Source organism: Petaurus breviceps, unplaced genomic scaffold (assembly GCF_028583685.1).
Source record: "Petaurus breviceps papuanus isolate PSGF00001 unplaced genomic scaffold, PetGlider_PUasm1.0 90466, whole genome shotgun sequence".
Lineage (NCBI taxonomy): Eukaryota > Metazoa > Chordata > Mammalia > Diprotodontia > Petauridae > Petaurus > Petaurus breviceps.
The window spans coordinates 1933422-1956228 of record NW_027187260.1 but is presented as its reverse complement, the minus strand read 5'-3'; the positions used below and the strand labels follow the sequence as shown (position 1 = coordinate 1956228).

At 35.5% G+C, this 22807-nt stretch overlaps 1 protein-coding gene across 2 annotated transcripts in view; it reads left to right on the top strand.

Moving 5' to 3' along the window:
* Positions 1–22807, top strand: part of FBXO28 (F-box protein 28) — a 67585-nt gene that overhangs the window by 36238 nt on the left and 8540 nt on the right. Inside the window, exons 3-4 of one of the 2 annotated variants that reach the window (XM_069062600.1) lie at positions 1136–1274; positions 18863–19058. In XM_069062600.1, the coding sequence (XP_068918701.1) occupies positions 1136–1274; positions 18863–19058 (335 nt within the window). The remainder of the gene's footprint in view (positions 1–1135; positions 1275–18862; positions 19059–22807) is intronic. The other variant, XM_069062601.1, reaches the window with a different exon arrangement.

Genomic DNA, 22807 nt, shown 5'->3' with positions numbered 1-22807 from the left:
TGCCAGTCTTCTAAGATGTTGAGAATACAAAGACAAAAGTGAAAATAATTCCTTCAAGGAATTTTACAATCTAGCCAGGAAAAATGTGTGTGTGTGTGTGTGTGTATGTATGTATGTATGCATGCAGAGAGAGAGAGTGTTGTAGGGAGACATTAGCTGTTTTGGGATCAAGGAAACATAGTGCTTAAACTGAGCCTTGAGGGAAACCAGGGATTTTGAGAGATGGGTATGAGGTGGGTAAGGGGAATAGCCTTTTCAAAGATCTGTAATTGTGATAGACTAGTTTGCCTAGACCACAGTGTATGTACAGAGGAACAGTATACAATAAGATTGGAAGGTAGGTTGGGCACATGTAGTGAAGAGATTTAAATAACAAATAGTTTATATTTTGATCTGAAGGTAATAAGGTGTCACTGAACTATATTAAGTAAGAGAGTAAGAGGATCAGATTTTAGGAAAATCAGTTTGGCAGCTGTGGAAAGAATAGGTTGGGGAGAGGAGAAATTTGACCCAGAGAGACCAGTTAGGAAGCTATTGCAAGAGTCCAGGCAAAAGGTACAGGGTCCTAAACTGAGATGGTAGCTATTTGAGTGCAAGGAAGGGAACAGATGCAAGGGATAGAAACAAGATTTGGCAGCTGAGTATATGAGAGTGAAGAATCAAGGATGATATCAGTGTAACCATTTAGCAGTGAATGCTACCACATATTAGGATATATGCATGTAGGGAAACTATTTTTAGTGAGGACCTGTGATTTGATAAGTGTAGGCTCTCTGATGAGGAAGCTCCTTCTACTAAAGCAGATCAGCAGTTATTCTGTATCTTACAATCTTAGAAATGCTTGGGCCAATGATACACATGGTAGTTTATCCAGTGGCACACAGCCCATTTACATCAGTCAGGACTTGAATTTAGGTCTTCTGACTCTGAGGCCATCTCTCTAACTGTTACGCCATTCTGCCTCTCCACATTAACCATTTGTTTACGGTAACACATTAACCATGACCTAATCATAATTTAAACCATTATTCTTTAAATAATATGGCATGTAATAGTAAGATTGTTTCATTAAGGCACTTAGGCTGCTTGAAATTTTAGTCTATAGTGCTATTGATGGTTGCCTTTTCTATTATAGGAGAGAGTCAGAGAGGAGAAATCATTCATTAGCTCGTCATGCGGACATCCTTGCTGCTGTAGAAACAAGGCTCTCACTGTTGAATATGACTTTCATGAAGTATGTGGATTCCAATCTCTGTTGCTTCATTCCAGGAAAGGTAAAATAATGGCTTACCCTAGAACTGGGAGACTTAAGTACTACCAAATGGTGGATCCTGTTTTTGTAAAACTGTTTTGACAAAATGCAGGATTTTACCATTTCCATCAGAAATTTCCTCTATCATTCAACAAGTTTCTGTTAATTGGTTTGTGTGTACACACACACACATGCACACACACACACACACATTTGAGTCACTAAGTATATAATCCTTCAACTAACCAAAGGCTTAATGATGTCCCTAAGTTTATCAACCTTCCTTTCAATAAAATTTGTGTTATGTTTTTCATATTGTAGTAGAAGGAAAAATGTTTCAGAAAGACACACTATAGTTCCAAACCTGAAGTTGTGGGGGAAAATGCTTTATTGAGACACATTCAAAACTAAGTCCAGGGGTGCCTAGGTCGCGCAGTGAGTAGAACACCGGCCCTGGAGTCAGGAGGACCTGAGTTCAGATCCAGCCTCAGACACTTGACACACACACACACAAAAAAAAACACAGAAAACTAGCCATGTGACCTTGGGCAAGTCACTTAACCCCAATTGCCCTACCCTTCCCCCTCCAAAAAGCAAAAAATAAAAAAAATTAAGAAAAAAAACTAAGTCCAGCTTATATTTAATGTAGAAGTAGGCATACCATGTCCCTTTCATTAATATATTTTTAAAATGCCCCAGGAGTCAAAGTACCTTACGTATGCCTCAGTTGTCTCATGTACATCAAATAAGATAATATTTGTAAAGCACTTAGCATAGTGCCTGGCACATAGTAGGAGTATATAAATGTTAGTTGCTGTTATTATTATTATCATTATTACCTTGTGATTTCCAAGTCCACATGATCTAACGTCAGGTAGACTTTAGCAAAAAAGGAGAGGATGTGAAGTTGGAGTTCATTTTGCCACTTATTGTAATTTTTGTAAAAAGCTTTGATAAGGAAAAAGTTGAAACTAGTAATTGATGAGGTTTAGGGATTATATAAATGTGAATTGTCTCTAGATAAGTGACAATACAGCTTGTCACATTCCACTCAGACATTTAATTTCTGTGTGACCCTGTGTGACTTGCCCAAAGTTACACAGATGATAAGTAGCAAGGCAGCTATTTGAACCAGAACCTTTGATTTCAAATCCAACGTTCATGCTATGTTATTATGATGTTCATCAGTAAAACCTGTGGCGTCAGGTGCTTATATACAAATGCACAAAGTATACGTAACAAAGTTCACTATATTAACTGAGGTAAATTTGACCTTATGCATATCCATTAAAATTGGTGGGATGGGCTTGGATGATGGGTGGGATGAAGACTGTAATATAGCTTGAGCAGACTATATCTTATTCAAAAGAAATGGAATAGATAAAATGGAATGGATGGGAGGGACCAAAAAGCATTGTATAGTAAAAAAAATATATATATATATTTAAATAAGAAAACCTGGATTGGGGTGGAAGTGAGGACAAGCATGGTGACGTGCATTTTGGTGAGCATTAACGGAGAAAGGAGAAAAAAACACTAGGAAAAATGTATAATTGAAACAGCCACCAAATCAATGCAAGAAAATCCAAAAGATAAGCTAAACTGGATAATAGACATCCACTGTCTGAAAAATTAAAGAATCGGATTCATTTTTGAGGCAGCATTGAAGAAAATGCATAAAAATGGAAAATAGCCTAAAAGACATTGAAACTTTAGGGAAAGCAGCAAAGAGGAGAATATTGTAAAAAAAAAAAAAAAAAACCCAGAAGATAATGCAAATATGTTGGAAGAATGAGCTCATTCCACCGTAGTACAAAATATATTTAGACAAAATATGTGTGTAACATCACAGATCTATATAAATCAAATGTCAAAATTATTAGGATATCCTTAACACAGCAAAAAAAGAAAATAAACCTGGCCATTGTTATTTCAAGAAATTTTGAAGTAATATCTATTTCAAGCAATACATTTATTCCTTAAATAAATATATTTTGAGGAATTATTTTTTAAAAACCTTCCAGAACTATCAAGAACATATAATACTCCAAAAAGAAATGATTCACAGAAGTCCTCCAGGGAGAAATTTAAAACTGAACTCACCCAGACATATCATTGCCAAGTGTCGCATAGATATTGTTAATTCAGCATGCTCCAAACTGAACTAATCTTCCCTCACCCTCTCCCCATACCCTGACTTCCCTATTAGTGTCTAGGGCACCACCACCATTCTCCAATGAACCAGGCTTACAATTGAAGTGTCATCCTCTGCTCCTTAGTCTCTCTCAGCCCTCATATCCACACTGTTGCCAAGTCACATTCATTCTACTTTCAAAACCTCTTTTGTATGTATCACTGCCTCTAGTTCTCAAAGTCCTCATAAGCTTGCCCCTTCCTATCCTTCCAGTATTCTTATACTATTTCCCACTATGCACTTTACAATCCAGTGATATGGGCCTACTTGCTGTTCCTTCCATAAGACATCCTTCCCTATCTCACAACTCTGTGCATTTTCACAGGCTGTTCTCCATGCCTAGAATGTCTCCCTCCTCATCTTTACCTCCTGACTTTCCAGGGTTTCTGCAATCTCTACTAAAATCGAACTTACTACAACAGGCCTTTCCTTGTCCCTCTAATGCTAATGCCTTTCCTTTGAGATTACCTCTAATACCCTGTGTATATCTTGTATGTACATAGTTCTTTGTATGTTTTCTCCCCATTAGAATATGAACTCTATGAGAGGAGAAATTTAAAAAAAAATTTTTTTGTATTCCCAGGATTGAACACGGGACATAAGACAGAGTAAGCACTTAATAAATATTTATTGACTTGAACAAATAAAAAGTCCTTAGAGCTACTAGGAACAAGAGTCAAATTAATTATATACCATCTAGTATCATTCACTATCACCAGATCTGTCCACTCTTTCAAAAACAAAAAAAGCTAGAGAAATTGAAATATGACATAATTTAATAAAAAAAAAATTGGTTACAGATACAGTTGTGAAATAGTTATGTTACTTTCTGCTAAATATAGCAAAAAATTGAAAATAAGTGAAATCTAATATTTGTAACATTAAATATAAACTAAGTTTCACTGTTAATGAAAAAAAGATTATTTCATTTGAAATTCTAGTCATGTAATAGCTAAAAAATTACTGTAATAGTGATTATATTCAGTAAAGTTGGATTCAAACCAAACCACACTGAAAAATAGAATTTAATATCCTAAAAAGGAACAATTATAGATATTTTTCTATTTTAAAGTTATATATACAAAGTCAAATTCATAAAATATTTACACTTTTACAAGACACAAGAATAAAAAATTAATCATTATTATTAATTTCAACACCTAATTGATTCTACATACACACACACTTTCTGCTAGTGCCTTATCTCTGAGATTACCTCCCATTTACATATACCTTATATGAACATAATTGTTTGCATGTTGCCTTCTATGAGAATGTTATCTCTTTGAGGGCAGGGGTTGTGTTTTTACCTTTCTGTAGAGCCCCATGGTTTAGCATAGTGCTTAGAAAATTGTACGTGCTTAATAAAAATTCTTATTGAATGATGAAATTTGTTTTGCTCTACTGCCTATGCCTATTTGTAACAAGAGTTTTATTTTTCTTTTTTTCATTGGAAGGAGAAGGGGAGGACATAGATTTTTATTTATCAAAAAAAATGTAATTTAAAAAGTAAATGTTTTTTTTCTCACTGACCATTATCAAACTATAACAATCAAAAGGATAAACACAGGTTACAGATTTAAACAGATTGATAAATTATACCATAAAAATATAGTGGAGATGTAATGGAAAAATCAGAAGAAAATACCTTTTTCTCAAATAAACATGAGTGGGGAGATTATGGGAAGTGTGGGGCAGTGTGACAGAATTCAGAGATACCCTTATCCCCTGAAAACACTCCAAGGCTTAAAGATATGCTAATCTAAGGGATAGAAAGAATCACCTATAGACTTCCTTTTCTAACCCTAATCTGGGAAATGGAGAAGACTACAGAGTCCTACAGAGAGATCCTGACATAGACAAATCTGGGCAGATTGAGGACATATCACAAAGAGGGAAACATAAGCAACTTCTGGAGCCTTCTAGGGAAGTTCCATCATTCTTTGCTCACATTCTGCAGCACCAAAGCTCAGTCTAAGCCATGCCCTATGGCTGCTGGAGGGCAACTTTGAAGCATTCTATGTGGGTCCAGCACATCACTCCCTGCCTAACGCAAACAGCATCAGAGCCCAACATTCCCCAAGTCAGTGGCTGGCTATCTGAGCCCACCTTTGGAGAGAGCAGCCTCTGGGCATTCTAGAGAGGTCCAACTTAGCACTTCTGGACTGAGCCAAACAGATCTTGAGGCTAGCCCAGTCACAGTAAGTAGCACCTAAACTCAGTCCTAGCCTAACAAAGAGAACAGTCTTGATCATTCCAGTAAGGTGGCACCAGTGACCCAAACCTAGCTGAAAAAGAAATAACAGGGGCGGCCAGGTAGCACAGCTAGTAAGAGCACCGGCTCCAGTGTTGGGATGACCTGGAGATCGAATCCCAGGCTCAGACACTCAGCACCACACCCAGAAATTAACTGGCTGTGTAACCTTGAGCAAATTACTTAACCCCGATTGCTTAAAAAAAAAAAGAAAAAGAACATAGACAAAATACAGTCCCTGTAAAGTCCATGACTGGGACCTAATATAATAGTAGCCTTTGACCCCTTATCATCTTGGGGGAAGAACTGACTTCCTGTATTGTATATAATATGTAATATGATGCCCCCAGGGAGAGTCCCAGAGCCCTTATCATAAGAGAGAGTCCCCAGGCAGAGCTTACCACCAGAGTAGCCCTCCCGGGCTAATCCCCTTGAAGGGGAGGGTCTAATCTAGCCCACTATAATTAGCAGGAGGCAGACCCTGCCAACCCCATTCAGTTTCAGAGCTTGACCCAACATAGGCATTATGGCCACTGGGACTGTTGGAGTACCTGGAGGAAATTAAACAAAGAGAGACAGGATGGGAAAACTAGGGAGTAAAGGATGGCAAGGAAAATTGACTTCTTAGAACAGATGATGGAAAGCCTCACTAAAGAAATGAATGCCCTGAAAAGTAGAATGAGCCGACAGAAAACATTGACTCAATAAGACAAAATCAAGAAAAAGAAGAAAATGTGCATCAATTTTCTTTTTCTTTCTGGAGATGGATAGCATATTTCATCATTAGCCTTTTAGAATTGTGGTTGATCATTATGTCGATCAGAGTTACTAAGTCTTTCAGAGTTGATTATCATTTAAAAAATTTTTTTAATATAGACTTTTCTTTTTCAGTTCCAAATTCTCTCCTCTTACCTCTTCCCTTATCCAATGAAAAGGCAGAAAAACTCAAAACCTATTACAGATATGTATATGTATGTAAAACGTTTCCAGGTTAGAAATGCTCCCCCCACTCCCCGATTTTTTAAAAGAAGGCAGGAAAAAAATATGCTTCAGTCTCTACTCTGAATCCATTAGTTCTCTAACTGGTGGATGACATGTTTCTTTATGAGTTCTTTGGAATTGTGATAGGTCATTGTGGTGATCAGTTGCTAAGTCTTTCAAAATTGATTATTTTTGTAATACTGCTGTAAAAATATAAATTGTTCTCCTGGTTCTGCTCACTTCACTGCAAATTAGTTCATACAGGTCTTCCCAGGTTTTTCTGAAACTGTCTTTTTTATCATTTCTTATAGCATAGCACTAGTCTGTCATCCTCATATACTATAACTTGTTCAGCACTTCCTCAATTGATAGTTATCCCCTCAGTTTCCAGTTATTTGTGAAGAGTTGCTATAAATATTTTTGTACATATGAGTCCTTTTCCTCTTTCTTTGATCTATTTGAGATAAAAACCTCGTAGCGGTATCACTGGGTCACAGGGTAAGTACAACTAATATCTTTTAGGGAACAGTTCCAAATTGCTTTCCACAATGTTAGACTAGTTCACAATTAAACTAATAGTGCATTAGTGCACTTATCTTCCTATATCCCCTATGGCATTTGTCCTTTTCCTTTTTTGTCATATTAGCCAGTCTGGTGGGCATGAAGTCGTATCTCAGAGTTGGTTTAATTTGCATTTCCCTTATTTTTAATGGCTGAGAGTATTTTTTCATATGGTTATTAATAGCTTGGATTTCTTCCTTTGCAAATTGTTCATTCATATCCTTTGACAGCTTATCAGTTGGGAAATGGCTCTTACTGTAAATTAGATGCAATTTTCTATATATTTTAGAAATGAGACCTTTATCAGAGAAACACCGCAAGGATTTTCCCCCCAGTTTCCTGCTTTTCTTTTCATTTTAGCTACATTGATTTTGCTTATGAAAACACTTTTTAATTTTATGTAATCAAACTTATCCATTTCATTTCTTGTGAACCTCTCTGTCTCTTTTTTTTTTTTTGGTCAACTCTTCCCTCTGTCCGTAGATCTGACAGATAATGTCTTCCATGCTGTATTAAATTACATATATATGTATACAAACACATACATACATATCATCCTTTATGTCTAAATCATACACCCATTTTGAGCTTATCTTGATATGTGTTATAAGATATTGGTCTATGCTTACTTTTTGCCAGACTGCTTTCCAGTTTTCCTAGCAGTTTTTGTCAATTAGTGAGTTCTTGCCCCAATTGCTGGGATCTTTGGATTTATCAGACATTAGTTTACTGTGTTCATCTGCTTCTGTATAATGTGTACCTAATCTGTTCTACTGATCAAACTCTATTTCTTACCCAATACCAAACTGTTTTGATGATTATAGATTTATAGTGTAGTTTGAGCCCTGGTACTTCTATTCTTCCTTCCTTTTTTCATTGATTCTCTTGGTATTACTCCTCCAAATGAATTTTGTTCCTCCAGATGAATTTTATGATTTTTTTCTAACTCTATAATCTTTTTTTGTTATTTGATTAGTATGGTACTGAATAAGTAAATTAATTTAGGTAGCATTGTAGTTTTTATTATATTGATGCAGCCAACTCATGAATAATTAATATTTTCCCAATTACTTCGATGTCTTTTATTTACATGAACAATATTTTGTAATTCTGTTTATACATAGTTCCTCTGTGTGTCTTGCAGAAAGACTCCAAAGTGTTTTATACTGTTTATAGTTATTTTAAATGGATTTTCTCTCCCACTGCTGGCTTTTGTTGGTAATATACAGAAATACTGATGATTTCTGTGAGTTTATTTTATATCCTGTAACTTTATTGAAGTTCACTTTCGAGGACTCTCAGAATAAACTGTCAGATCATCTGCAAAGAGTGATAGTTTTATTTCTTCATTGTCTATGCTTATTCCTTCAATATCTTTTTTTTTTTTTTTTTGCTTTTTGGAGGGTAGTTGGAGTTAAGTGACTTGCCCAAGGTCACATGGCTAGTTTTGTGTTAAGTGTCTGAGGCCGGATTTGAACTCAGGTCCTCCTGACTCCGGGGCCAATGCTTTATTCATTGCACCACCTAGCCGCCCCTTCCTTCAATATCTTTATCTTATTCTATTGCAATTGCTACCATTTCTTGTATTATATTGAATAATAATGGTGATAATGGACATCCTTGCTTCACCCCCAATCTTATTGGAAAAGATTCTAGACTATCCTATGACTACTTATTATTTTAAGGAAAGCTCCATTTATTCCTCTGTTTTCTAGTGTTAATAGAAATGGGTGTTGTATTTTGTCAAAAGTTTTCTGTATCTCTAGAAATAATATGATTTTTGTTGTTAATTTGGTCAGTTGTGCTTATAGGTTAACTAATATTAAACCAGCCCTGCATTCTTTGCATAAATTCAGCCTGGTTATAGTATATGATTTTTGTCATCTATTGCTGTAATCTTCTTACTAGTATTTTATTGAAAATTTTTGCATCAGTATTCATTAGGAAAATTGGTCTGTGTTGTTTTTTTTTTGTTTTGACTCTCCCTGGTTTAGGTGTCAAGACCATATCTGTGACAAAGGAATTTGGTAGGATTCCTTTTTTACCTATTTCTTCAACCAGTTTATATATATTGGAATTAATTGTTCTTTAAATGTTTGGTAGGATTTGCTTGTAAATCCATCTGGTGCTGGGGTCCTTTCTTATGGAGTTTATTTATGGCTTATACAATTTCTTTTTCTAAGATAGGGTTATTGGAGTATTCTGTTTCCTTTTCTGTTAGTCTATGGATAGTTTATATTTTTGTAAGTATTCATGTATTTCATTAAGATTATCAGTTTTATTGGCATATAGTTGGGCAAAATAACTCCTAATAATTGCTTTTATTTCCTCTTCATTGGTTGTGAATTCTTTTTTCTTTTTTGATACTGATAATTTGTTTTTCCTTTCTTAAAAAATAAAATTAGGTAATGGTCTATCTATTTTATTAGGGTTATTTTTTCCCCCAGAAAACTAGCTCCTAGTTTTATTTAATTTTTGTTTTTACTTTCAATTTTGTTAATCTCTTCTTTGATTTTTCATGATTCCTATTTTAGTGTTTAATTGGGAGTTTTTATTTAGTTGGTATTCTATTTTTTTTTTTTGCTTTTTTGGAGGAGGGAATGCAGGGCAATTGGGGTTAAGTAACTTGCCCAAGGTAACATGGCTAGTAAGTGTTAAGTGTCTGAGGCCAGATTTGAACTCAGGTCCTCGTAACTTCACTACGCCACTTAGCCACCTCCTGATTTTCTTTAGTTGCATGCCTGATTTGTTGATCTGCTCTTTCTCTCTTTCATTAATTTAAGTGTTTAGATATACAGCTTTTCCCCTAAGTTCTGCTTTCACTTTATCCCACAAAATTTGACACATCTCATTGTCGTCATTATTTTTAATGAAATTACTGATTATTTCTATGATTGGTCTTTGACTCACTAATTCTTTAGAATGAGATTATTTAATTTCCAATTAATCCTTAGTCTTTGCTTCAAAGGCTCTTTTTTTTTTTTAAGCAATTGGGGTTAAGTAACTTGCTCAAGGTTACACAGCCAGTTGTTTTTGTGTGTGTGTGTGTGGGTGCCAAGTATCTGAGGCCAGAACTGATCCTGGATCTCCCGACGCCAGGGCCAGCACTCTTACTCACTGTGCCATCTGGCCACCCCTCAAAGGCGCTTTCTTTATTGAATAATTTTTATTGCATTATGGTCAGGAAAAAAAAGATGCTTTTAATCTTCTGCTTTTCTAAATTTGCTTGTGAGATTTTTATGCCTTAATACATAGTCAGTTTTTGTGAATGTACCATGCATAGTTGAGGCAAACTCCTTTCTGTTGTTCCCATTCAGTAATCTCCAGAGGTCTATCATATCTAACTTTATTAAAATTCTATTTATCCTACTTAACTTATTGTTTAATTTATTGTTAGATTTATCTGTGTTTAAGAAGAGAAAAGTGAGGGCTCCCTGGTTATGTTTTTACTTTCCTTTAAGAATTTAGATGCTATGGAATTTGGTGTGTATGTGTTCAGTATTGATATTAATTCATTACCTACGGTTACCTTTTAGTAAATGTAATTTTCCTATTTATCACTTTTAATTAGATTTGCTTTTGCTTCAGATCATGCCTGCCTTTTTTACTTCAGCAGAATCATAATAGATTCTGCTTCAGCCCCTTATTTTAATTCTGTATCTTTTTCTTTCAAGTGTATTTCTTGTAAACAGTATATTGCTGGATTCTGGTTTTAATCCCTTCTGATATCCTCTTCCATTTTATGGGTGAGTTTATCCATTCATGCTCACAGTTATGGTTTGCTAATGTATATTTCCCTACTTCCTATTCTATTATACAAATCCTTTTCTTTTTAACCCTGTGCCCCTTTAAGAATCTGTTTTATTCTAACCACTGTCTCCCTTAATTTACCTACCTTCTTAGCTTCACCCCACCTTTCTCTAAACCCCATTCCCTCCTACTTCCCTGCTGGGTAAAATGAATTTCTGTACCCAACTGTATGTATATGTATATTCTCCACTCCTTAAACCAGTTCAGATGAGAATGAGCTTCAAGTGTTGTCCATACCTCCCACCATAACCTCCCTATTACATAACCTCTTCCTTGCATATCCCAATTATATGAGATAATTTTCTCCATTTTTCCTCTCCTTTCTCTCCTTTTCCAGTACATCTCTCTTTCTCACCTTTCTGTTCTTTTGAGATCATCCAAACAGAATCATACCCGGGCTCTTTGTTTAGTTAGGGGGTCCCTCTATGCCCCCTGGTGGTGATAAAGTTCTCAGGGAATACATGTATCATCTCCCCATATAATAATGAAAACAATTTAACCTTTTTTTGTTCCATATGATTTCTCACTCATATTTACCTTTTTATGCTTCTCTTGAGTGCTCTCTTTGAATGTCAGATTTTCTGTTTGGCTCTGGTCTTTTTATCAGGAATGCTTGGAAGTCCTCTATTTCATTAAATGTCCATTTTTACTTATACTCAGTTTTTCTGGGTAGTGTATTCTTGGTTGTAATCCTAGATCTGTTGCCTTCTTGAATATCATATCCTTTATAGTGATGGCTGCTAAATATTGTGTGATCCTGACTGTGTGATCTATGATTATTGAATTCTTTCTTTCTGGCTTTTTGTAATATTTCTCCTTGACTTGGTAGGTTTGGATTTTGGCTAAAATACTCCTGGGAGTTTTCATTTTGGGATTTCTTTTAAGTGGTGACCAGTGAATTCTCTTGCTTTTCTCTATTGCCCTCTGGTTGGATCTAAGATATCTAGGCAGCTTTCCTTTGAAATTCCATGAAATGTGATATCTGGACTCTTTTTTCCCCATGGCTTTCAGGTAGACCAATGATTCTTAAATTTTCTCTCCTCAGCCTATTTTCCAAGTCAGTTGTTTTTCCTATCAGATATTTCATATTTTCTTGTATTTTTTTCAGTCTTTTGACTGTTTTATTATTTTCTGAGGCCTCATGAATTCCTTAACTTCTTGTGACCAATTCTAATTTTTAAGGCATAACTTTCTTTAAAAATATATATACAAAACCTCACTGAACTGTTCATTCTCTTTACATAACTTTGTTGGATAATTCTCATTACTTTTCCCATTTTTCCTCTATCACTTTTGTATGATTTAAATCAAAATTTTTTTACCCTTTTTTATTTTAACACTTTAACTCTTCTAGGGATTTTTGAGGGGCTTGTGTCCAATCTGGATTTTTCTTCAATGCTTTGTTTGTAGGTATTTTCAAGCCTTCAGTTTGAATTTTGAGCTCCCCTGTCACCATAGTACCTCTTTATTTTTGGCTTCTTTTTTTGTTTGACATTCTTCTAGCCTCCTTCTTGAATTTGGACTTTATGTTATTATTGGATTCTGCTCATTTCTGGGGGGATATCTGGACAGAGTTTCTTCTGCTTTCTTTTTTTTTTTGGTAGGGGCAGTTGGGGTTAAGTGACTTGCCCAAGGTCACATGGCTAGTTTTTGTGTTAAGTGTCTGAGGCTGAATTTGAATTCAGGTCCTCCTGGCTCCAGGGCTGGTGCTCTATTCACTGCTCCACCTAGCCACCTTAAGTTTCTGCTGCTTTTACAGCTCACTCTGAGAACCTTCAAATTTTCTTTTCTTTTTTTTTCTTTTTGGAGGGGGGAAAGTAGGGCAATTGGGGTTAACTGACTTGCCTGTGGTCACACGGCTAGTTTTTTTTTGTTAAGTGCCTGAGGCCAGATTTGAACTCAGGTCCTCCTGACTTCAGGATCAGTGCTCTATCCACTGAGCCTAGCCACCCCTAAACCTTCAAATTTTCAATGCTTCCAAAGTAGTGTAATCTAGGGAAAGGTCTTTTCATAGCTCCCCTGGTCTGAACTCTCTTTAAAAGTGTCTGACCCAGATTTGTGTGTGGCTGTGTTTGAGCAAACTGTTGCTAGACTCAGTCACTGTTAGGGTGCTGGGAGGTTCTGTAGGTTCAGAGCACACAAACTGCTGGCTGCCGTTTGGAAGGTCTCCTGCCCTGGTTTTTCTACTATTGGCTTATTTATGTATTAGGCTAATGGTTAGAACTAAGTTACTACTTCACTTGCACTCAGAACCACAGAGCTAAGTTTTTGGAATTTATGTTCAATACTCAACTAGGATTCCATGCTCAGTTATTCCCACACCTCTCCACTGGAATCTGTGACCCAGAACTGGATAATAAGTAAGTGTATTTCTGTAACTAATTGTGTGTGTGTGTGTCTGTCTGTCTATGACTGTATCTGTTTCTTTGTGGAAGTTCAGATGAGAGTGAGGTTCATTCAGGTGTTAGCCACTCCTCCCTACCCCCTTCTTATGGTTTATATAGATGTCTACCTGTGCACTCTTACTATGTAATATTAGGAGATAATTATGAGATAATATTCCTTCCCTTCCTCTAGTGTATTCCTCTTCCCTTCTCTTTCCAATCTTATGATAATCAAGACATAACAGATACTCCCAGGTTTTGTCTAATTAGAATCTCTCTGTGACCTCTGCTGATTATAGGTTTCAAAGGAGACCCTTATTTCATCTCCCCACATTAGAATGTCAGCAGTTTATCCTCATTATTCATTCTTGTTTACCTTTTTAATATTTCCTCTTTCTCTTTTATGTTTCTCTGCATTCGAACTTCAAAGTTTGTATTCAGCTCTGGTATCTGCATCATGAATGCTTAAAAGTCTCCTTTTGGTTAAAGGTCCATTTTTTCCTCTATAGAATTATACCCAGTTTTGCTGGGTAATTTCTCCTTGGCTAGAATCTCTATTCTTTGCCTTCTGGAATATCACATTCCAGGCTCTGTGTATAATTCTGACTATATATCAGACAAATTCTTTCTTTTTGGGTACTTGGAGTATATATTTTTTTAACCTGGAAGATCAGGATTTTGGCTACAATGTTTCTGGGAGTTTTCATGGGAGGATTTCTTTTGGAATGTAATTGGTAGATTCTTTCTATTTCCCCTTTAGTCTCTGGTTCTGAGAGATCTGGGCAGTTTTCTTTTAAAATTTCTTGAAAGACAATATCTAGGTTCTTCTTTGGTTGTGGTTTCAGGTAGTCCATTGATTCAATTTTTTTCTCCTTCATGTGTTTTCTAGGTCATTTGTTTTTGCTATGAGACACTTTACATTTTCTTCTATTTTTTCAGTCTTTTTACTTTGTTTTTATTAAATGCCTAATATATGGTACCAGGCACTCCAAAACTGGAACTCTATCATTTCTTACAGCACAGTACTATCCTATCACCTTTCTATACTATAATTTGTTCGGCCATTCCCCAGCTGTTTCAAATTCTTTGTGAAGAGCTGCTATAAATATTTTGTACCTATGGGTCCTTTTCTTCTGTCTTTGATCTCTGGTCTGTGAAGATGACTCACTGTGATTTTTTTTTCTCAGATTTCCCCATCAGGATTCTGTCTGGTGCATTTTCTAGATGTGTTTGGAGGAGTTTTGTGTGGGGAACTCATTATACTGCTTCCTGCTATTCTGCCATTTTGGCTCCACCTCCAAAGCCTAACTATGTTAACTTCTCTTATGATGATATAAATGTATGTTATAACAGCTTTAAAATACCACTTTGTACATATCAAAGAGGGAAGAAATTAAATTTAATTTTAAATAATTTAAAGTAATGAAACTATGTTGGCAAAGCTATGTGAAACTAGTATTCAGTTACATCTTCGGTAGGACTATAAGTTAATATTTTTCAAGATCAATAAGATTACAAAATTAATTGTATATCTATTGATCCTAAGGGTATAATTAAAAATCAGAAAAGACTTACTTGTTCCAAAATAGTTATAACTGCTTTATTTGTAATAGAGGAAAAAAAAGAAAACAATAAGTATGTCAAATGAGAAGGGGACAATTTTATTGTTATATATCAGTGTAAAGGAAAATTATTAAGCGATTTTAAAATGTCGAATTTGAACAATAAAGAAATGAAAAAGCACAAAAAGCAGAACTGGAACTCTTGACTACAACCATTTAAAGGGAAGAAATCTTATATGCATACAGTTAAAAAAGGACAGATCAGAAGGGGACATGAAGGTGTTTTCAAAGTGCTAGATAAGTTTATTATTAAATAATTCTGATTATACAATTATAAGAGCATTAGTTTTTGTTTTGTTATTATACTGTGACATTTTAAAATATTTAAATAGTCAGCTCTTAAAATGTCCTCTAGGTGTTAACTGGTTTAGAAGTGTCAATCTTTCTTTAACCAGGTGTCAACCAGGGGAACAATACTCTAATCTTTCTCTCCCACCCTCAGGGTTAGTTTTTCTCTTAAGAGATGCTGAAACCATCCTATCAATATTTGATTGATTTAGGAGACTAAAGGCTTAGGCTATTGACATCACTTCCTAGCACTTTCTGATGGTTGGCCAACTGACCAGGATAGGCAACTTGTGCAAGAGAGCTTCATTCAGCTGATTCAACTCAGAGTCCACAAGGCATAGTCTTGTGTAATATCCTTCTCCTGCTATGGCTAAGTAAATCTACTTTTGTTGACTGTTGAATTTTGTTCCAGTATCAGACATGAACTAAAAACAAGGGACTGACCTGAATCAAGACCATCTAAGAATAGCCAAATGGGATGCAGAGAGACTTTTGATATGAAATGGGTCAGCAGCAAGAGTGGCCAGAGCAGTGGCCAGGGAAAAGGTAGCAAGTGTTGAAGAGAGAGTACCCAAGTCAGAGATTAGGCTGGCATAAGAGGAACACATGGAATGCTCACTGTAAACCCAACTCACTCCAAAAAACTTTTATTTTGAAGTCTTCAGATAAAACTAGTATTTTGAAATCACAGCTCCCAAAGGAATATATGGGAATCTCTTGTACTTTAGGGTCATAGTAAGCTTTCTGAGGATTTACCATTCTCATCTTTCTTTTTTTATTGTTTAATTTTTTTTGTGAAATTGACTCGTCATGTCTGACTCCTTGTGACCCCATTTGGGATTTTCTTGACAAAGATACTGGAGCAGTTTGCCATTCCTTTCTCCAGTTCATTTTACAGATGAGGAAACTGAGGTAGACAGGGTTAAGTGACTTGCCCAGGGTCCCAAAGCTAATAAGTGTCTGAGACAAGATTTTTAACTCAGGTCCTGCTGACTCCAGGGCCTGCACTCTCCACTTTGCTACCTAGCTGCCCCCTTGTTATAATAATTCTATCAGATGAATTTTTGTCCTACTGACAAAAAGTACAGAACTGATACTAGCTCTCTAGGCTGTCCAGTACAGAATTGTGGGGTTCTGGGTGAGGGCCCTGCTCACACAGAGATAAATCTACATGAGGTAATGATAAACTTTTTGTGCCTCTGTTGCCCTGTCATAAGCATTAAATGGAAGAAAAAAAAAGAGAATGAGGGAGACACGGAACATAAGACAGTCTATACCTTGTCTGGCCACCAGATGGCTCTACTCCAAAGAATGACCTGCAAGGAAAAGATTTGTAGATTTAGTGAATTCACGAAAGAAAGATAAACTATATAAGCTTTTAATATATTGGCCCAGCATTATTTGCTCTCTGCCTTTAGATTACTCACTTATTTGAAGATTCCAAAGACATGAATGGGGAAGAAATCTCAGAAGTTGTAGGTGAAGGACAGGATCACCCAAGTCCCTGACTCCTTTTCCTGAGACTAGCAGTCTTATGCGGGAAAGGAGTATTTTTTATTTTTTTCCCCTTCCCCTGTAAACAGATATTGTTTTGACTGTAATCTTATTAAAGTGGTAAAGCTGAATTTTTCATTTTATTGTTTTTGCCTGTTTTGCATGCTAAATTCTAACCTATGAAATTAGCTATATTGCTATCTTACTTTGAATTATAAAATACTTAATAAAATATCCTCCAGTAGAATGACGGAAGCTGTAAACAGGAGGAAAGCTAAAGTAAAGGAATGATAACTACCAAACTAGAACAGTATAATAAATTAAATTTCAGGTTGTCTGGGATCTAGCCAGTGAACACAAATAATGATTTTTCTCCCTATACTCTACTTTTATGAGAGGCAAATGACCATAGTCTCACTCCACCAATGCCAAGAAAAGTCTGACTTAGAAGCTTATTTTAAAAAAAAAATCCTTAACTTAATGTCTAAGGAACAGATTACAAGATCCTGAAATGCTTTTTGAAAGAAATATTAAATTATATGTGGTATAGTTTGTATTTTATGGTGTCATATATGTAGTATCTTAGTATATTTAGGTAAAGTACTCTGGCTAACTATTTCCCTAACCTTATTTGTAAGTTTGTGATACTATTTTAAAGCCTTTGAATATACTTTAGATTTGAAGTAAAAATAGAAAGCAGATGTCATCTATTTTCCTTTATTCTACATTTATGCTTCCTGATTCTTTACCATATGCCCCTCCTAGCAGTCAGACCTTCCTTCCAAAATCTATTCTCAGTTGCCACTTTGGAACAGTCAATGCTGCCTTGAATGTTAAGAACATAAAAATATAAGGACTTTCATAATGGGTCAGATTCAGTGTTCCCTACAGTCCAGGATTCAGTTTCAGGTGGGGAGTCTACTAAAAGGGTATCTGTTCTTCTAAATCTTTTAAGTCTTTTCCTTTCCCTCCACATTAAAACTTAGCATTTGCTGCTCTCCTGAAGGACAGAAACATGAAATACCTATAAATACCTGACCAATAAATTAATAAGCTTTACATGCCTAATGACTTTGTGGGCTACATTTAATTTTTGTTAATACTCATCCATTGGCTGGTACTTCTAAACCTGGCTTAGTTTCTTCTAAACTCTGCTAATTTGAATAGTGTATATAAATACATAATGTTCATTTTGAAAATCAAAAAGTAGGAATATCATTCAATTGTAAGGTTAAGGACATTTGAATGATCTCTGATACGTTTTCCCATATGATCCTTGAATAATTGACTGTATGTATACATGGAGTATACCCATTTTTAATGTTTGTATAACATTTGCTTTGGGTACTGAGTTAGTTAGGGAAGGGTAAATAGCATATACATATGATAAGTTTCTTAGAACTTTATCTGAAATTAATTTTTGTTCATATTCAGTTTTTCTGATATTCATTTTAAATGCCTTTGTAAAATAGATTCTTAACTGTTTGTGTCAGATCCTCGTGGCAATCTAGTGAAGCCTGGTGTCCCTTCTCAGAATAATAAATACTACATCCATAACATAAAATACATATGATTACAAAAGAAACCAATTATATCAAAATTCTCAAGTAATTTTTTAAAAAAACATTTCACAGAATCCCTGCTATAAAAGAATAATCTTGGCTCTGTGACATGCTATCTCTTAACCTCTCTGGTCCGTAGTTTCTTCATCTGTAAAATAAAGGAACTAGATTACATGAACTCTGAGGTTCCTTCCAACTTTAAATCCATGATCCTCTGATTCTTTGATATATACTTCCTAATTCTGGATACTTAAAACTGGTTTATGCCGTCAGCACAAATTCATTTTAAAATATAAATTTATCACAGTCTTATGACATTGTACCTGAAGGAAACTAGCGGGTGACAGTGTGATAAATGGCCAATCCATTAATCACATTATAGCAGTTCTGGAGCAAATTTCTCTTTCAATTTAATTATTTTTTTAAAATTTAGAAAACTAATGAAAATTCATTATTTTAGGTAATTGATGAAATTTATCGTGTGCTGAGATATGTAAATTCTACCAGAGCCCCACAACGGGCTCATGAAGTCCTCCAAGAGTTAAGGGATATTTCCTCCATGGCAATGGAATACTTTGATGAGAAGATTGTCCCAATTCTAAAGAAGAAGTTACCAGGATCAGATGTGTCTGGGCGACTCATAGGCTCTCCTCCAGGTATATACCATTTATATTGTATCCAATTTTCCAGTAATATTTAACTGTAAAATTTCACTTAAAAGCAGCCTTTTCAAACCAAAATAGATGCTATGTAATTATAATGACTAAGCTTGGCCCCAGAGAAGAGAAAATTAACTTCTCTCCCTTCTTTGAGGATGGAGGGGAAGGTGCTATAGTTGTGGAACACTACAAATACTATAAGACTTGGTTGATATGTTAATTTTGCTGAACTGCCTTTTTATATCTTTTTTTAAAAATTCTGCATAGGGGAGTGGGAAGGGATATTCTTGAAAATAAAAGTGCTGTGCTGTTTATGATCCTCTCCCCATCTCTTCATCTCAAAACCACTTGACATCATCCTCTACTTTTCTCCTTTCCACTAGTTTCTTAAAATGAGATAGCCTCTCACTTTGCCAAGGCCAACCTCAAAATATGTACCTTTTATCCCATTCCCTCCTGTCTTTTCCAGCAGATTGCCTTCTAAAAACATCTCCCTTGTCTCTCTAATCTTTAACTTCTCTCCCTTTCTACTGGATCCTTCCATGTGGCCATCAAACATGCCCAAGTCTTCCCCACCTTAAAAAACCTTTACTATATCCTGCCATTCCTTTTATGCTCTCATCCTATATCTCTGCTCTATTCTCACCCAAACTCCTTGAAAATCTTGTCTACACTCATTGTTAACACTTTCTTTCCTCTTACTTCTCAGTCCTTTGCAATCTAGCTTCTAAGCTCATCACCTAATTGAAACTGCTGTCTTCAAAATTACCATTGATTGCCAGATTTGACAGTCTTTTCCCCAATTCTCATCTTTTTTTATCTTACTGTCCTTACTGTCAACTGTGGGTTTCACCCAAGGCTTGGACCTGGGCTCTCTTGTCTGTTCTGATTACATTCTCACTCTTGGTGACCAAATTTGCTCCTATGGGGCTTAATTATCATCTTTAGGATAAAATTCAGGCTTATGTAGGCAGCCCTAGTTTTTCCCTTGAGCTTTAATCTTGGGCATCATTAACCACCTACTGGACATTGGATAGTCCTATAAGCATCTGAAACTCAACGTATCCAAAACAGAACTCATGATCTTTCCTGTAACACTCCTCCTTCTTCCAAATTTCCCTGTTTTTCTCTTCAAGATTTGTAATTTTAATGGTGTCCTTAACTCCTTACCCTCCATTACCCCATTTCTCAATTCTCTTGCTAACTCTTGCCATTTTTCATCCACAACATCTCTTACTTCAGATCCTTTCTCAGCCATCATTTTAGTTCAGTTTCTTATCACCTCCTCTCTAGACTATTGTAATAGTTTCCTAATTGGACTTCCAGCCTCAAAGGTTTCTCACCATTTTAGTTCATTCTCTATGTAGCTTTCACAGTAATTTTATTTTCAGGCAGATCTGACCATATCACTTTCTACTCAGTCAATTTTAATGGTTCCCTGTTGCCTAGAGGATAAAATATCAGTTCCTCTATTTATCTTTTAAAGCCTTTTTAATCTGGCCCTGTTCTATCTTTCCAGCCTCACTGTATGTTTCTGTTTAATTACCTTGTATATATTTGTATTTATCTTCTTTACATTCATCCCATGTATACTTATCTATATAACTTCTCTCTCCCATTAGAATATAAAATTCTTGAGATTTAGGATTATTTATTGTATTCTCAGAATCTACTAGTAGTGCCTGGCACATAGTAAGGACTTAATAAATACTTGTTGATTGATTGATGTAAAAATAAGATATTTCAACAAAAATTTTATTAATTCAGTTTTCCCTAGAGACTAATCTATGGGTCACTTCCATTCTAAAGCAAATCAACTTAGAACCTTTTGGACGTTAATTAATTATTAATATTAGACTAAACACTAAGTAGGGACTGGACCTATTATTTCATTGGTATAAGGAACTCCCAGGAAAGAAAATTACATCTACCAGTAGAGGAGTTGCCTAGACCACTAAAAAGTTAAGTGACTTGCTAAAAGTCACACACCAGTACATAATAACCAGGATTTAAACTAGGTCTTCCAGACTCCAAGGTCAGTTCTAAATCCATTAAGCCATACTTCCTTTGTATTAAGCATCAACAATAATAAAATATAGGTTGGTAATTATTTTAAATAGTTTAGAATTTAATTATGGTGGGGGGGGGGCAGGACAGAGAGCTAAATGGCATTTTAATGTAACCATTGGCCATATATTTATAGCCTGGCCCCTTCTTACCTTTCCAGTCTCCTTATACTTTATTTTCCTTCACATAGTCTACAATCCAGTGACTTGTTCCTTGTTCAAGACACTGCATTTTTCACTTCTGCCTTTTCACTGGGTGGCACCCCGTGTCTGGAATGCTCTTGCTTCTTATCTCTGCTCTGCCTCCTAGCTTCCTTGACTTTCCTCAAGTTCCAGCTAAAATTCCACCTACTTCAAGAAGCTTTTCCTGATCCCCCTTAAAGCTAGTGCCTTCCTTCTGAGATTATATCTAATTTACCCTGCATATATCTTATACGTACATAATTGTTTGCATTTTGTCTTCCCCCATTAAAATTTGAGCTCCTTGAGAGTATGGACTATGTTTGCCTTTCTTTGTATCCCAGTACTTAACACAGTGCTCAGGATATATAAGCTTGAGATATATAGTAAATATGTAATGATTTGTCTGATTAAAGAAGAATTGTCATGGTTTTAATTTTTGGTCAGTATTTGATATAACAGGTTAAAGTCCAAAAGGTATGCTAGACTAATTTTAACAGCATAGAAAATGTTTATGATTGCTACTTTTACTTCAGGGCTATTGTAAATTTATTAAAGATGAAGTTTTTGGAAGGGAAGAGAAGTAGACCAGTAGACTCAGAGAAAAGTCTTAAAGAAATACCATTAAGGGAAAAGAAAGAAAGTTGGTGCTAGAATATTGCCCTTAATACAACTCACAAATGACTAATTCTGATATGGAAAATCAAGATAATAATAATAGCTCTTGCTAGTACGTTGTATTAACATACAAATAGTTTCATTCTCAAGCATCTGGCTAGAAAAGAACACCAAATCAACTTCATTCTCTTGATGATTTCTCATGGGTTCAGCTATTATGTTGCTATAGATCACTACTAGATCTCCATACAGAATTTTTACTTCTCTCCTAAACTCTACTACCACATCACTTTCCCACAACCGAATTGTTCCATAAATATCTCAAACTAACATTTCCAAAAAAGAACTCATCTTTTCCCTAAACTCTCTCTTCCTGTTTTTGCCATTTTGGTGGAGATAAACACCATTCTTCTTGTCACCTAGTTTCACAGTTTTGGGGTCATCTTCAACTCTTTTCCTTCCCCCATCCCCAGCCTTTTACATCTAATCAGTAGTCAAGTCTTGTCAGTTCTACTTCCACATTAATATCTGATATCCACCCCTTCCTTCAGTTCACAGGTAAAGCCCTCATTGCTTCTCACCTGGAAGAGTCCAGTAGGCTCCTAATTGTTCTCCTAGCCTTTAGTCTATTCCTTTCTAGTCTATCCTCTGCATAACTGTCAAAGTAAAATTCCTTTTCTTCTTATTTTAAACATTTATTATCTTTCTCTCCCACTCCCCCCAATTGAAATTTTTTTTAAAAAGAAGCCCTCATAAAAATATTAATAGTCCAACAAAATAAAAATCTACATTGTCCATATCTAAAATATATCTTGCTCTGCATTTTAAGTCAATCATCTCTTTGGTAAGAAGTAGAAGATATGTTTTATCTTCAGAATTTTG